The 14,816-nt window shown below is 35.4% G+C and overlaps 1 protein-coding gene across 6 annotated transcripts; it reads right to left on the reverse strand.

Moving 5' to 3' along the window:
* Positions 1-700: 700 nt before the first annotated feature.
* Positions 701-14,599, reverse strand: LETM2 (LETM1-like protein). 6 transcript variants are annotated; one of them, XM_088220471.1, is made up of 16 exons: positions 14,409-14,588; positions 14,107-14,179; positions 12,768-13,418; positions 12,375-12,687; positions 6,880-7,026; positions 6,679-6,812; positions 6,513-6,605; positions 5,641-5,767; positions 4,951-5,015; positions 4,695-4,869; positions 3,511-3,705; positions 3,380-3,427; positions 2,740-2,886; positions 2,557-2,639; positions 2,138-2,253; positions 701-995 (listed from the first exon to the last, which is right to left on the reverse strand). In XM_088220471.1, exons 3-16 carry the CDS (start codon positions 13,346-13,348, stop codon positions 904-906), a joined length of 2,316 nt encoding a protein of 771 aa, XP_088076597.1. In that variant the 5' UTR covers positions 13,349-13,418; positions 14,107-14,179; positions 14,409-14,588; the 3' UTR covers positions 701-903. The 6 variants fall into 6 exon arrangements, with proteins under 6 accessions (XP_088076597.1, XP_088076594.1, XP_088076607.1 ...); XM_088220468.1 differs by having other exon boundaries at positions 12,768-13,396; positions 14,409-14,587; XM_088220481.1 differs by having other exon boundaries at positions 6,679-6,767; positions 12,768-13,396; positions 14,409-14,585.
* Positions 14,600-14,816: the final 217 nt, after the last annotated feature.

The following is a 14,816-nucleotide window of genomic DNA, read 5'->3' on the forward strand; positions in this document are numbered from 1 at the left end:
GTAGCCACCCCAATAAACGAATTTGAGTTGTCCTTCTCCCTGCCATACCTCCATCTACTACACAGCCTTCATCATCATCGGACAAAACCATCATTACCATGTTCATATTCCTGTCGATTTCTTTTGCATCACATCATTGTTGGTTTTGCTCGAGTCTTTTGTCCTCTCTTTCTCTTACTTTGTGCTGCCTCTCACTCTATCTCTATCTATTTCTCCCTCCTGTCCCTTGTTGTCCTTAGTTTCTTGTCTCTTTTAATCTCTCTTATCACTCCATTCTCTAATGCAAAGTTTCAGTGACATTTCATTGAAGAAACTCTTTTTGGGCAGGACTTTTATTAGGCTGAACTTTTGGTTTAGTTGAATTGGGTTTGGATCAAGTCCTGGTTAGGGGTTTAAAGTTGTGCTTGGCTTACTAACCTCAAGGGAATCTGCTTAAAATTTTCAGTTGAAATTCACATTACATTACTGATAGTTCCAGAGCTGTTAAGACATAAAACTCCAAGCTTCCAAAAGATTGATGTCAAGGTAGCTTTTTTTAAGACCAAAAAGTTGATGCACATTACACCATAGACATTTTATGGATAGAAATGCTTCATAATTACAAAGACAATACATTTAGAGTTAATGTGTACCTTCTGTACGGACTATTTCATTTTCATTTGTAAAATAAGTTCCCGTAGAATAGGCAATGCATCCAATCTCAAACTAGAAAGAATTATAATATAATTTTTTTTTTCTGAATTCACTTCTGCATACAAGAGGGAGTGCACTGACAAACTTGCAGATGCTGCAGCCTCTATCCCTGCACCTGGTTTTTTAATACAAATCGAAGCCATACCAAATGAACTCAACCAATAGATTAAGTTCGTATCATATCAAATCAAATAAAAAGACTAGAGAGTATCATCTAGCTTGTCCTGCTTCAGTCTCTGTTATATCAGCATCTTCTGTTTCACTGCCTAATTTGACAATATCTCTCACAAGAATTTTCCCTTCTGCTCATAAGAAAATCAGAGAAAATGAGAGGTAATATACTTGCCAACAGCATGTTTGAACTTCAAAAATGCATGTAACAAACAAAAAAATATGAAACCTTGTTAACATCTTCAAGAATATATGAATTAAATCATTCCCTGTTTGTTCTGCACTAAAGACATGTTTACCCTCGTTCCTAGAATATTCATGATAGTTTTTATAATTCTTAATTGAATCAATTTCGTCTCTCTTGATTTTTTATTCTAAAAATAGACTTCTGATTTTTACTCGTCTAGGCAGGAATCACAAATATACCAATATTGAAATGGAAATAGGCTTGGAATACCACTCTTAGATCAATCACATATCACTTATATAGCGTTCTTGTTTAATGGAACAACCACTGTTTTTATATTTATGGAAAAAATATATATATTATTGATGAGGAAAGAAAATTGCCTTAAAAAAAGGAGGAAAACAAGCCCACAAAAACAGCAGAAAGTACGTCTCCAAATCCTCAAGCAAAGCAAAACGTATAAGATACGACTCCAACAAGTAAAACCCTCCATAACAACCATGACAGATAACTAAAAGTGAAATCTTCAAGAAATAACCTGTTAGACCTATTGACCAGCTCCTAAACAAAAATTGGCTAAAAGTTTGCATTGTATGGACAAAGAACTACTTTTTCCTACCATTTTCTTTGAATCCACCATAATATACTGTTAAGCCAAATGTGACAGTAACTGAATGATATAACCATGCTTTTCAAGCCTTTTAATTTTGCTAATAGGAGGTTGAAAAGATACACAGGTCTATACCTTTTTATACTCATAAGTCAATTATTTTCTCCATATTTTTCCGGGTGGTAGAAAGACCCAGGGAGCTAGGCAGTTGGATAAATTACCAAAACAATTACAAGAAAAGATTTTATGCATCCAAAATCAAGCATGAATATTACAACAGAATTTTCATCAAAAGTGGTGTCAGAACAACCAAAATTTATGTGGAACAAACAAATATACGAATAGCAGGGCCAGACAATTAAAATCTGCCACGCAAATAAAAAATAAGGCTGATATCTTTCAGAAGTTAAAAGATTTCAACTAATCAAGCAAAGATTGTAGAATGAGATAAATAGAAAGAGAATTTAGTCACTGACCTCTATCTTTGGAAAGATTACTAATAAGTTCCTGGAAACCCTCTTTGCACAATGTATCCTTGAGGTACATTGCAGCAGATGCAACCTCCTCTGGAGTAACTTTTCCATCTTTATCTCTGTCATACAAATACAAAAATGTTTGTTTGATATTCTTTCCCATTAACAAAGATAAATAAGTCCAACATCTTGATAATAAAACTAGGTTCTTGTACTAAACCAAAAAATTGAAGCTCCAATTTATAGAATACAGAAAGTGTTGAAAAGAATAGGCTACTTCACAGAAAATGCTCTATTCGTGCATTTTTTTTTTGAGAAGTAATCATATATTCATACATAATCACCTTTGTAGATAAATGCCATAGCAAATTCAATCTGGAACCTTAATAAAAAATGAAAACTGCCAGAGCCAATAAACAAACCTATCAAGCAACCGCCAGCGATCCCCAATCTTGTTATCAACTTCATCAATTTCTTTTTCAAGCTTTTGGAGCATAGACTCAACCTGAAATGATAAAAAAATGCATCACCACCTGTCCAATTATTTCACACCGATATCATGATCATTTAAAATCACTGTCAAACAATTCCATGCAAATAATTACCCTGTCTATAAGTGCTGAAGAAACCTTGTCGCCAATAGCCTTTACAGCCCCCCGATCACTATCCTCCCTGGCAGCTATATATGCCTTCTTAGCTTCTTCCTCGCCTTCTGTACCCTCTTTCTCCACCATGCTGTTATATAGGTCTACCTGAATATGGCAGAGCAGCAACACCCTTATAAAGAGACAACTCCAGAAACTTTTAAATGTGTATGGGCAAGAAAGTGATAATTATAAAAGTCGGACTATTTGGGTTCTTCCTGCAATATTAGGATCTTAGAATCAGAAAGTCAAAATCTACTCATGCAAACAGGTTAATGAAAATAATAAAAGAGGAAATATTTCGTATCCTATGTGGAAAGAAATCCATATTGGGAATCACATTTATACACATATAAGCAAGAAAGCTAAGTTACACAGACTTCAACAGGCAACCAGCAGAACAAAGGTACATAAATGAAATTGTTTCAAGGGAAAATATTCAGAATGATGTCCAGCGGAAGTACAAATACTTGATTTTACTGGCAGTTTGAAAACTGATCTTTATACTGAGGGAAAAGATCTAACCAAGATCCAAGTGGCATGCAAAAATATGACTAGAAAAAGGATCGTTTTGTTTATTGAGCATCTTGTGCAGAATTACCTCCTTTCTGACTAGCTTCAGTAACTCTTGCCGCTCCCTGCTGACTGACTAAAATAAATAGCAATAGATTAGTCAGGATGTAATTACATTGAAAGAAAATGAAACATATAAGGGTTGTTTTTAGTCCTTACAGATGCAGAAGCTAAAACAGCCAGTGCACGACTGAGCTCACAAAGCTGTTCATGTTGTTCCAGGGTTTTTGCTTTTGCCTTCTCTTGTGCTTCTTTAGCTGTTGGAATAATCATTTCCTCCAGGGCAACATCTTTTTGGCTGCTAACAGATTCCTTCATCTTAGCCTGCTCCTCTTCCTCTTCCTCTTCCTCCTCCTATGTATCAATTTTTTTTTTTCAAAACAACCCACAAGAGAAAGCACATAGAAGTGACAGATTCTAGAACAAGAATTGCATAACAAAACTTCAAACTCGTGCTCGGGTTTTCAAGGAAGTTTAACAGGAGTTTCAGAAAATTAGCACGACCTAACCACCAAAACTCTAAATTTAGATGCAAGAACCACAAGAAGCTAGCAGAAAGCTAATGACATTCTTAATATTAATTTTAAGATATGGCCTCAGATGCATTAACTCAACTACGTAAATTCAACAAGCAAAATCAACAATTCAGATATGACTGGAACTTTTGTATTAGGAAAAGAATTATTTACTAGACCTTATTTCAAAAAAATAAAAATTATTTACTAGGCACCAACAGAGTGCTGCCCAAGAGCAAAATTGATAAGGACCAAGCAGATGTGCAGAATAGGATTCTTATTTCCACCAAAATCATCTTCTCCATGTATCATTAAGTTTCTTTCTATTTCTATTAATTGAATTTCTCACTCTCTCTCAATAGCTGAACCAAAATCCATTACAAAATTTTGGTTCTGCGTTTGTTTCAAAAGGGAGGAAAAAAAACAATAACCCCAACATAGTCTCAGTATAAGGAACCAAGTCCCTATTCAACGTCCAATATCATAGGCTTGAGAATTATATTATCTACTCTACATAAACTTGCCAAACACTGCACCATAAATGAAGTAATAAAAAAAGCAATAAAATTTTGTATAATCTAACAAACCAATAAAAGGCTCAATCAACTAAATCAAACTAGTTCATTCTTGTTTCTCCAGCTGTTTAATTTTTTAAATAACTTCTTTTGCTCAGATCCATTGATAATCAAACATATGAAATTCGAGTTGGTTCTCACTGAATCTATAACCACAATCAAATTGTGAGAAAGAGTTGTATGACAACAGCAAGAGCAATGTTGAGAACAGCTGTATAAGAACAGAAAGCAAATAAAGTACGGCACACTCAACCTTGATTAGTTCTTCTTGCATTTCTAGGAACTCCAATTTCCTCCTCCTTTCTGAAACTAAATCTTCAGATGGCAAAGCTGTAACACTGACAGTTTCCACAACTTCATCTGGCAGCGAGGAGAGTGTAGCTTGAACAGCTTCTTCTGGTTTAATTTTTCCAGAAACAGAAAAGGCTCTGCAAAATGTGAAGGAGATAAGAACAACTGCTGTTGTGTGTTGTCCATAAAAGTATGAACAGGTGAGCCAACAAATTTACCTAGAAAGGATCAGAAGGGAAGATGGTACAGAGTGATTGAGAGACAAATCCAGCCAATCACACAACTGCAAAGAGAAGAAAAATTTATGTGCCAAGATACTGATTGCCTTTCTTTTTCCTTCTACTATGAATAGTAAGATATGCAGCTTTTACTATGCCCTCCCTTCTCAACCCCACCCCCACCTCAAACATCCTTTCACTCAGAGGTTGGATGTTGAGTGATAGATAAGAAAGTCCAAATAAGAAAAAGAGAAAAGAACTTCAGTGTACTACCATTTGCATAGAAAGGAAACCCACGTGAAGATGATAGTTGGAAATGCAACGGCTTTCTATGTTCCTCACTATTCTAGAAGAGTGAGAGATAGATGCTCAATTAGCATGCAAGTACCACAGATTAAGTATTACATATAAATGGACTCCTTTCTTAAAAAGGATTCTTATTTTATTCACTAAATCTCTTCTTTATTGTAGGCTAAAAGAAAAGAATTTGCAAAAAATAAATTAAGCATCACCCAGGGCAGGGTCTTGGCTTTAGTAGTCAAGAGACCCTGTCTCATGCTAATGAGAGGGTTGACATTTTTTGTGCCATATAGTCCATTGTCACCTTCTATGCCGGTTTGTTCTGCTATTTATGCTTTTATTTTTGCTATTTATGCTTCACAATAAAAGGAAAAATAAATCAACATCAACCTGTTGACGCATCTCCTCCACTGAAACTAATCCAAGTAAGCCTCGATCTCTGCAGGCTTGACGAAGCTCTGCTTCTGAAAGGGACTCCACACCCTCAGCTTGGATCATTTTATCGTCCTTCTTGATCCTGCCAAAGCAGGAAAAATGTCAACTTTCCGTGTTCTATGGAATTTGAGTAATAACAAAAACTGTTTCCTCTTCTTTTATTGGTAAGTGGATATTTAAGACTAAAATGGAGTTTGAACTAGGAATCGATACCCCAGCCTGTTAACATACAAGCTAAATGTCTAATAGTTTTATGTGTTACAGTTGACCTTGCCATCCAAGATCTTGGTGTTGCTTCAGGTGTCAAAACAAAAACCTCAGAAGATTCGCCAGAATCCAACACCCCTAGGATAAAAATTTAGGCAATAAGGACATATATGCTCTCTGCAATTGTCCCACAAAAAGGTTATCAACTAAAATTGACAAATCTTTCACTCAGGAAGACATAACACACTTGTCATCATCTCAGATGTTATTCAATTAATTTCATATCAGAACATAGAATAGACAGATGAGGAAAAAACAAAAGAAAGAGGAAACAATGAAAACAAATGTAGAATGTAATCATTGTTGAGGAAACATCTATAAAAATTATAGAATTAACGACAAGGCTAATCCAATAGCTCAAGCCCTTAACTTTAAAACCAATTAGGCATTGACTAGAGATCATAAATCCATAGTTCTTTTTCCCTAAAATATTACATATCCACAGTTTCAGAATATTTTGCAGGGCTAGCACTCAAACAAGTGTAAGACCTAAGATCACAGGCTAAGACGACAATCATGTGACCCTCCTAGACTCAGGAAAAGCAACAGTATATTCTTACTCCTGTAATCTCTTCCGTAGCATGTAGCGTAAATATGCATCTGTTCCATATGGGCTGATACCCATGTACTTGCACATATTTACTAACCGGGACCTGTATTAAGAAACCAAACAGGTCAATCTAAGTGAAAACTACAATTAGCCAATGAAGAAAGAGAGAGACCAACCTGCTAATGTTGTCTAAAGTGAGTTCATCATTGAATAACTTTGCAAAGCCTAAAATTTCATCATTAGAGACACGAGTACCAGTTCTAACCTGTTTTTTTAAATGGGAGAATAAGTTCCACATAAATTTTCTCTTCTACAAAAAAAAATGTGGGTGAGACATTATCCTAATTTTGGAAGGAAATAGAAGCGAAATTCCCTACACTATTCATAAATTCATCAAGATCCTCTGCTGTCTTCTTAATTTCTCCGCTGCGTGAGTCTTGGACTTCCTTTGCCATTTCTTTGACAGTATCCTGAAGAAACTTCGCATATTCCATTCTTGCATTTAGCCTTCTCTTCAATTCCTCCTGCAAAACAACCACTTCAACTGAAACAAGCATATCCCAATTAACAAACATCCCAGTTGCTGTGATTAACCAAGCTCAAACCAATTCATAATTTGCTCCTTAGTTCTTTGTTTTTTTAACAAAGGAAATGAAATATGTTAGAAGAAGAAATAGGAAATACAACCTGTATAGAAAGATAAGCTATTATCCAAAGAGACAAACAGAAAAACAACGAATAGAATAAACAAAAGTGTCAATACAATATCAGACAAACCACTGCCTCCATATTGTAGAAAGAGGAACCACTCTAAAGAAACCATGCGCTTTTGCCCAAGGAGTAACATAGCACAAATCATATCACGAGGATCATCAACAAAATAAGGTTAATGGAAATTTCTTGCATTCCTCTCCAACCAGAGCATTCAATATCCAAAAAAGATAGCCCCTCTCAAAAGAATAGAATGTTCCTCACTCCTCTCCAACATAGAGAAGTAAAAATGAAAATCTCCAAGTTTGGGGGCCACACTCAACCAAGCCCAAACAAAGGAAAATTCCAAACTTTCTGAGCTATCTAAAAATGCAAAACCCAGTGACTTTTATGTTCCAAACTACAAAAACAAATGAAGCACACATCAGAGGAAGGAGCAATATGGAGCCTAAGCACACCTGAAGCAAATCATTTGTATAAAGGGGGCCGTGAAGAATTCTTTTTTAGCCCAAGAACAGGTTGAGTTTCAAGAGATCATTTGGTCAGACGAGATATACTTAGCCGTCTCAAAAAAGATGGTTGAGTCAGCATTGGGAATTTAGTGCCAAAAAAGCATGTACTTTATTGCCAAAGTAGTATCTTGTTTTCTTCCAAATATCTTTCTTTGTGGCATTGAGTGACTGAGCAAATATGGATAGTAAGACTGGATGGGAGTGACCTCACCAAAAAGGAAAAGCATGACATGTTTCCAACAATCAAGACAACAAACTTCCTATACAAAGGTGATAGAGGGTTAACACCAAGTGGAGCTCCCAAGTGATAGCCAAGGCCAAGTCAACATAGAACTTCCAACAAACTCATGCACACCCTAATTGCCTAAGACCCAAAATTGAAACCCACTAAACTGCTCTTACTATGATTAATACATAACCTGGAGACAAGGTTAAATTCTCGCAAGATGCAAAGGACAATTCAGAAGAAATTAATCTAATGGAGCAAAAACAAAATAGTACATTAGCAAATTGAAGATTGGACACCCCAACGAAATCTTCTCCCACACTTAACCTCATAAGAAATCCTCTTTCGAAACCACAAGATAATATATGACTAACCCCACACTGCATTTGAAAGCATGTCATATAAAAGTTTAACTTAAACGCCAGATTCTTACCTCTATCTCTTTTGACATCCTCACCTTGATATAGAATGGATTATGCATAAATAGATTAGAAGTTATAATTCTTTTAAATGTTTTTATTTCAAAAAAAAATAACTCTTTTAAATGTACCGATTATATTATTAGGAGCCTATATCATTAAGGAGAATTATTATAGTTTTAGTAACTTATAATTTTTATTCTTATCAGTATTTTCCTATTTGTATTTGGATTAGTATTCCTAATATTATTAGTATTAGTTTCTTATTCTTATTAGGATTAGTATTCGTAAGTCTACTAGTTTACTATTTTCTAGTTTAATTCTAATTAGAAAAATTTACTTATAGATTATTACAATAACTTTACAATTTCACTTATTGATCACTCAAGTTATTCAATAATATTGAGTTTCATAATTTTCTAATTGTATGATGCAATCAACTCAAGTGTGATATTTAAGACTTTTTATCTGCGATGTCTAAGAAATCTCAAGTGTGATGTTTAAATTTTTTCCCCAAATTTTTTAGTAGACAAATTAACCACAATATCTCCTACATCAATTAGGTATCAGAGCTAAAAGAATCTTGCATCTAAATTCTCAAAACCTTACACCCAAACAGTCTCAAACCCATCTGAAAAAAAAAAGGAAAAAGATCACGAAACCCTAAAACCATTGTCAATACTGTTCACTAGCCACTGTTCAGAGATGGTTGACACTGCCGCCACCACCAGCTTTAGAGGGTCCTGATTGGCTGGCCCCCAAATCCCCGCCACGAAACATCATCCAAAACCACCACACTCACTGGCGCAAGCTCCAACTGTTGCTGCATCTCGCAAATTCAAACTTCCGCACTATTTCTTCCTAAACCGACCTCCGATCAGAGTCTAGCACCTCCAGTTGAGCCAATTGTCAAACAGTCGCTGCTGTCTGTTAACTGGACGCTGGCATATGAAGTCCACGCACATCCAGCCGCGAGTAGACCTCGTGCAATCTGTTCTGTTTTGATCCTGTGATGCATTCGTGATTCATACAGATCTTTCCAAAGAGAAATTAAGCTTCAACAATGGTGAGTAAAACTGAACTAAATGCTAAATTAGAGGTATACGAGGCAACCACTAAAACCAGATTCTAAATACTGACAAAACACAATCAATGCAGTACGAAAGAAATGTGACACTTGCCCACAACACAAGTATGTCCACCAAATTTAAATTGTACAAGTTGCACAAGCTGCCGATAGAAGACACATTGAAGATAACACTGGAGATATTACTAAGAGGGTAAAGGTTGAAGCTCCTAATTTTTATGGAAGAAGAGGCCCCAATTTCTTTCTTGGTTGGCTTAATTCAATGGAAGAATACTTCCACTAGTATGACATATCATATGCACGAAAAGTTTGATGTGCAAAGATAAGTTAGTTGGACTTGCAAAAATATGGTGTTATATGATTGATAAAAATATAACAAAAAGGAGACAACCAACAATTGAAACATAGGAGGAGATAAAAATTATTCTTTGTGAAAAGAATTTACCTCCCAACTACTTTGACAAACTTTGTACCCAAGCTTACACTTTAGTCCAGACAACATATCGTAACTAAGTATATACAGAAGTTTGGAGAATTAAAAAGTTGGAGTCAATTAGTCAAAGATGATATTCAAGCAGCATCTCAATTTAAGATAGGACTAAGAGCTGATATTAAAAGAGAGTTAATTCGACAACTTCCTGCAACTATAGCACAAACTTATTTAGTGGCCCTTGATGTGGAAGAATATTTGAAATATCCAATCCCAAGAAACATTGCATCTCCAATCACGGAATTCACTCCTAAAGACACATTTGAATCAAAAGGTACGCTCAAGAATGGATCAATATCATGTTTCAAAACTCCTTTTCAAGTTGAGGAAATTGTTTGCTTTAGATATGGACAAAGTGGGCGGGTTACAAATGCCCCACAAAGAATAACTTGCATGTCGGAATAAAAGAAAATGAGGAGCTGTAAGACAGAGACGTTGGTTATGTATCCTACGAGGATGATGATTTAGCTTTTGGTAAACAAGTATCGCGAGAAGAGCCAAACACAAAGGTTGTCAAGTCTTCATTGGGATGCTCGAAGGTCAAGCTTTTACTTGAACAAAGTTTCTCCAACTAGGGGAGAATGATACATAATGGATTATGCCTAAATGGATTAGATGTTACAATGCTTGTAAAGGTAAAACTATTATATTATTTAGAAGTCTATAATATCAAGGCGTACTATTATAGTTTTAGTAATTAATGATTTTTGTTCTTATAAGTATTTTCCTATTTGTATTAAAATTAGAATTCCTAGTATTATTAGTATTAATTTCTTATTCTTATTAGGATTAGTATTACTAATTTTACTAGCTTACTGTTTCCTAATTTAATTCTAGTTAAGAATGCTACTTATATATTATTATAAATAACTTTGTGATTTCACTTATTAATCATTCAAGTTATTTAATGATATTTAGAGAGTTCGTCAATTTTCTATTTTTTTGATGCAACCAAACCTTTAAGTATGATGCTTAAGACTTCTTATATATGATGTCTAAGAAACCCTAAGTGTGATTTCTAGGTTTCTTTTCCAAATTTCTTGGTAGGCAAATTTAGTCCTAATTTGTCCTACGTCACAACCAGTCTTAGCAATGATATAAGAGCAAAATTTTACTTACTAGCAATGAAAGCAATCTGGTTGACCTAAATAGTATCTTACCCCCCCTCCTCCCAATTTCTAGGATAGGACATGGTAATAAGTTTATGAACACTAGCCACCAAACCAGTGGTTCAGCAATTGGTCACCTTACTAAACCAATATCTTTTAGGAACTGACGCAATGAAGGTACTGTTATGCTAGAATTTTGTTGTTGAAATGAAATTCACCATAATCCTTAACGGGATCACCCTCGACAAGATTCTAGTAGCACTTAAAGAAGATAATGACTTTGTTGGCCGGACCATGACCTTTCTCCACATCTGAATCCCACCCCACTTAACTGACTTTTTACCTTGCAAAGTCCCCTTTAACCAGCTAACTTTATCAAACTATAAGGTGAACCACTCCCAAACCCAAATAAAGGCTCATCCTCCTCCTTGTAAAGCTTTTTATAGAAGTTGGTTATCTCCACATTAATAAAACTTGAATCTCTCAAACTTCTATCATCTTGAAGATCCAATTCCCTAATGAAGCTTTTTCTCTTCTCCCCTTGTCCAAGCAAGATAGTCACTCACAAAGGCATATCACCTTCACTGACAGTGAACAATCAGAATGCACAAATAAGTACATCTTGAAAACATAAAAAAATCACCTTGTAAACAAGAAAGGAAAGAAACGTAGATAGTTTTGCTCAAAGAAACTATTCCTGATAAATTATTGTCAAACAAAAGTACTCCTGGATCAATTACATCCATAAGTCAAATTGCAAACTTCAGGTGTGAACTAGTTCTAAAATAATATTCATACTATTACAACTTATACCACTAGAAGTAAATAAGAAAGCCACATAAACATGATTCGTGAAACCCCGCTTCACAACCAGCCATTTCTCAAGATATACGAGCAGAAAGGAAACATCTTATTACACCATTATCTTATCCAAGAAATGGCAAAAAGGTGAAATAATGCATTTTTCAATTAATATGTTGTAGCACCTCTTTTTTTGCCACCCCTTGTGAATGAATTGCTTTTCCTTGAAGTAAGTGTTACAATTCTTAATTTTGAGTTATGCTTTTTTTAACTTGATATTTAGAGATGCAATTAGTTTTGTAGACTATTCTCAACGAAAATCCAGCACACTGTGATCAGACCAATCAGTCACTAATGGAGCCAGGTTACCCCTTTGCCTTAAGAGAGAAAGAAGAGAAAATAGTAGGTAATTGCATGGAGGACGGATTCTTGACAATCTTGATGTTATCCAAATTAAAAGATTCTAAAACGGAATGCCAGAACGTAAAAAACTAAATATGTTAACAATAATCAATACCTCTTCTTTCATTTTGTCCTGGAAAGTTGACGGCAACATGTTCGGAAACAATTTCAGAAATACTGGGAGCAAAAATTCCATAAATGGAACAATAATGAAAACAGCAAATGGAACTAATCTAAAAATATCAGCTGTGGTGCGAGTGAGCTGCTGCCTCTCCCTCCTAGAAAGACCCTTCCCACTGGCCAGTTTTAACAACAATCTTGAACTTATCCTAACATCAGCCCAGAGTAATTTCGTACCCAACCAGTAGTGTTGCATAGTAGACTTAAATGCATCCTTCCAGTGGTGAATCTTATTGGCCCAGTCTTCCCTGAGAGGAACTATGAATGTCTAAGTAACTATTAGAAAATCTATATTAGCTTTAGCACAAGAAAGTGAGAAAGCTTTAACCTGTTCATTGAAGCAACGGCTCTCAAAGCAGGGCCTATACCCAACAGCATAGCCCATACTCGCTGAATTATAGATGTAGAACTCTTTTGAGAATCTTGCATTTGCTTAGCTTTTGCTTTCGCTTTCACCATACTCAAATCTTCAACTGCTTGGTCACACTCCTCAGGTGAAGCTTCCTCCACTTGCTTACTTCCATGCTGTTCATTTTCACTGTTACCTTTTCCTAATTCAGGTTGACCGGCTGTTGCTGTGGAAGCATAAGTTGATTGCAAAACCCATCTTACCCGCAAAGAAGACAAAAGCTCTGATCTTCCAAGTCCATACCCAAAATTTGGGACTCGGGAGATTTCGACTAGTGACAGAGTCATTTTTTCATTCTTCACGAAAGAAGAGAAATTCTCTTCAACCTTGTGACAATTATTTTCAGCTGTAAGACTTGCAATCCAACTTGAACCCCGAGAATCAGCACACGGAGATGATCTCCCATGGTCAGAAATTGAAAAATCTCGAACTAAGCATTTAGATTGATTTACATAACTGAAAAGGTGCCTCTTCCTTCGAAAAATTACTCTTGAAGCCATGATAACTTTCAGCTTTTAATCTAATGACTTCTCTTGATTCCACCAAGTCTGTACAAAGTGATGCAATCACCTGTCAAAGACATGCTAGCACTAAAAATAGAAAATATACTAAGTTTTCACAAACATGTAAAGATCTAAAATTTGTTTCCAAATATTATTGTCTACCAAACTTGTTAGCCAACTCAAACTACATAGCAACAGAGGATTAGTTGGCTCAAATTTGAATAGTGATACCACAACCATTTTCACAAGCTTTATTACAATTGCTTAATACAGTTAATTGACGAGGGAATAAAAGATTACATGTTAAGCTTTTCTTCAAGGTTTAAAGTTCTTTTGTTACACGTTAAGCTTTATTAAAATTGAAGAATGATAGCATTATCGGTATAATGATTGAATTACTAGAACACACAGACCAGCTCAACTATATATACCTATACAAGGTATTAGCTCCTTCCGCTGACAACTTTCCGTTTAAGAACACAAAAGACAATAATCTAACATCTCACCTTCAACATCAACAGCTTATGATGTCATAAAAGGTTCCAATCTCACCTTCAACGTCAACATCTTATGATGTCATAAAAGGTTCCAATTCCACAATCGTATAACATCCAAATCGCAATTTTAAAATTTAAAAAAAAAAAACAATATCGTTTTCTTCCATTCGATGCAAACAAAACAGCCCGCAGAATTTACATTCAAAAAACAAATAATTAAAAAAGCGGAAAACAAGCAACTATTAGATTTCCACGAACCCGAAACTATAAACAGAAGCTGGCGTTGAACAACCTAAGCAGATGGTACTTGGCAAGCAATCAACCATGACACCTGAAACACAAAATTACCAAGATTTTTCGTTCATTCATTTCCTCACTAGCCAAACAGGGGTTTATAGAAACCAAATCCGCAGAAGAATTATTAGAGCTGCATAGTCAATCTAAAAACATACATGTTATCTATATAAATTTAAGAAGTTGATGCATCATAAGTAAAATGCAAATTAGACACTCAGAAAATGAATTTACAAACAAATCGAGTAAATTAAAAGTAAAACTACCAGTTCGAGCTCAGGAGAGTAGACGATCGCAAACTGCCAGGGAGAGAAGCGAAGATTTTCCAAAGAGAGAGGGGTAAAACGGCAGCCGAGTCAGCGGACCGCGGTAACCGGTAAGGGGAAGTCCAAGGCATATGCTCTGTAGGGCGAAAGGTTTATGCAATCGGTTAGTAGAACCCACGTTACTAGATACTGCGGTGGGTCCATCGTGGGCCGCCAATGGGGGCACTGTGACCTCATGCTCGCCGGAGAATTTCATTAGCTTAATTGTAATTTTCAACAATTTGATTTTTTATTTTTGAACGATTGCGATTTAATTAAATTGTTTGCGTCTTTCATCTTTTTATAAATTTATTATTCAATTAATCTATTAAATAAATAAATTTTGAACATGTAAATTAAATTAACTAT

Source organism: Carica papaya, chromosome 1 (assembly GCF_054855325.1).
Source record: "Carica papaya isolate Zhongbai chromosome 1, ASM5485532v1, whole genome shotgun sequence".
Taxonomy (NCBI): domain Eukaryota; kingdom Viridiplantae; phylum Streptophyta; class Magnoliopsida; order Brassicales; family Caricaceae; genus Carica; species Carica papaya.

Excerpts from the sequence above, each read along its gene's own strand:
- LETM2 (XM_088220479.1), bottom strand. The coding sequence starts at position 13,348 with ATGGCTTCAAGAGTAATTTTTCGAAGGAAGAGGCACCTTTTCAGTTAT. Across the intron at positions 7,027-12,374 it reads AGGACAAAATGAAAGAAGAG|GAGGAATTGAAGAGAAGGCT; the intron begins GTATTGATTATT and ends GTTGTTTTGCAG. Across the intron at positions 2,640-2,739 it reads CTTCAGCACTTATAGACAGG|GTTGAGTCTATGCTCCAAAA; the intron begins GTAATTATTTGC and ends TTATCATTTCAG.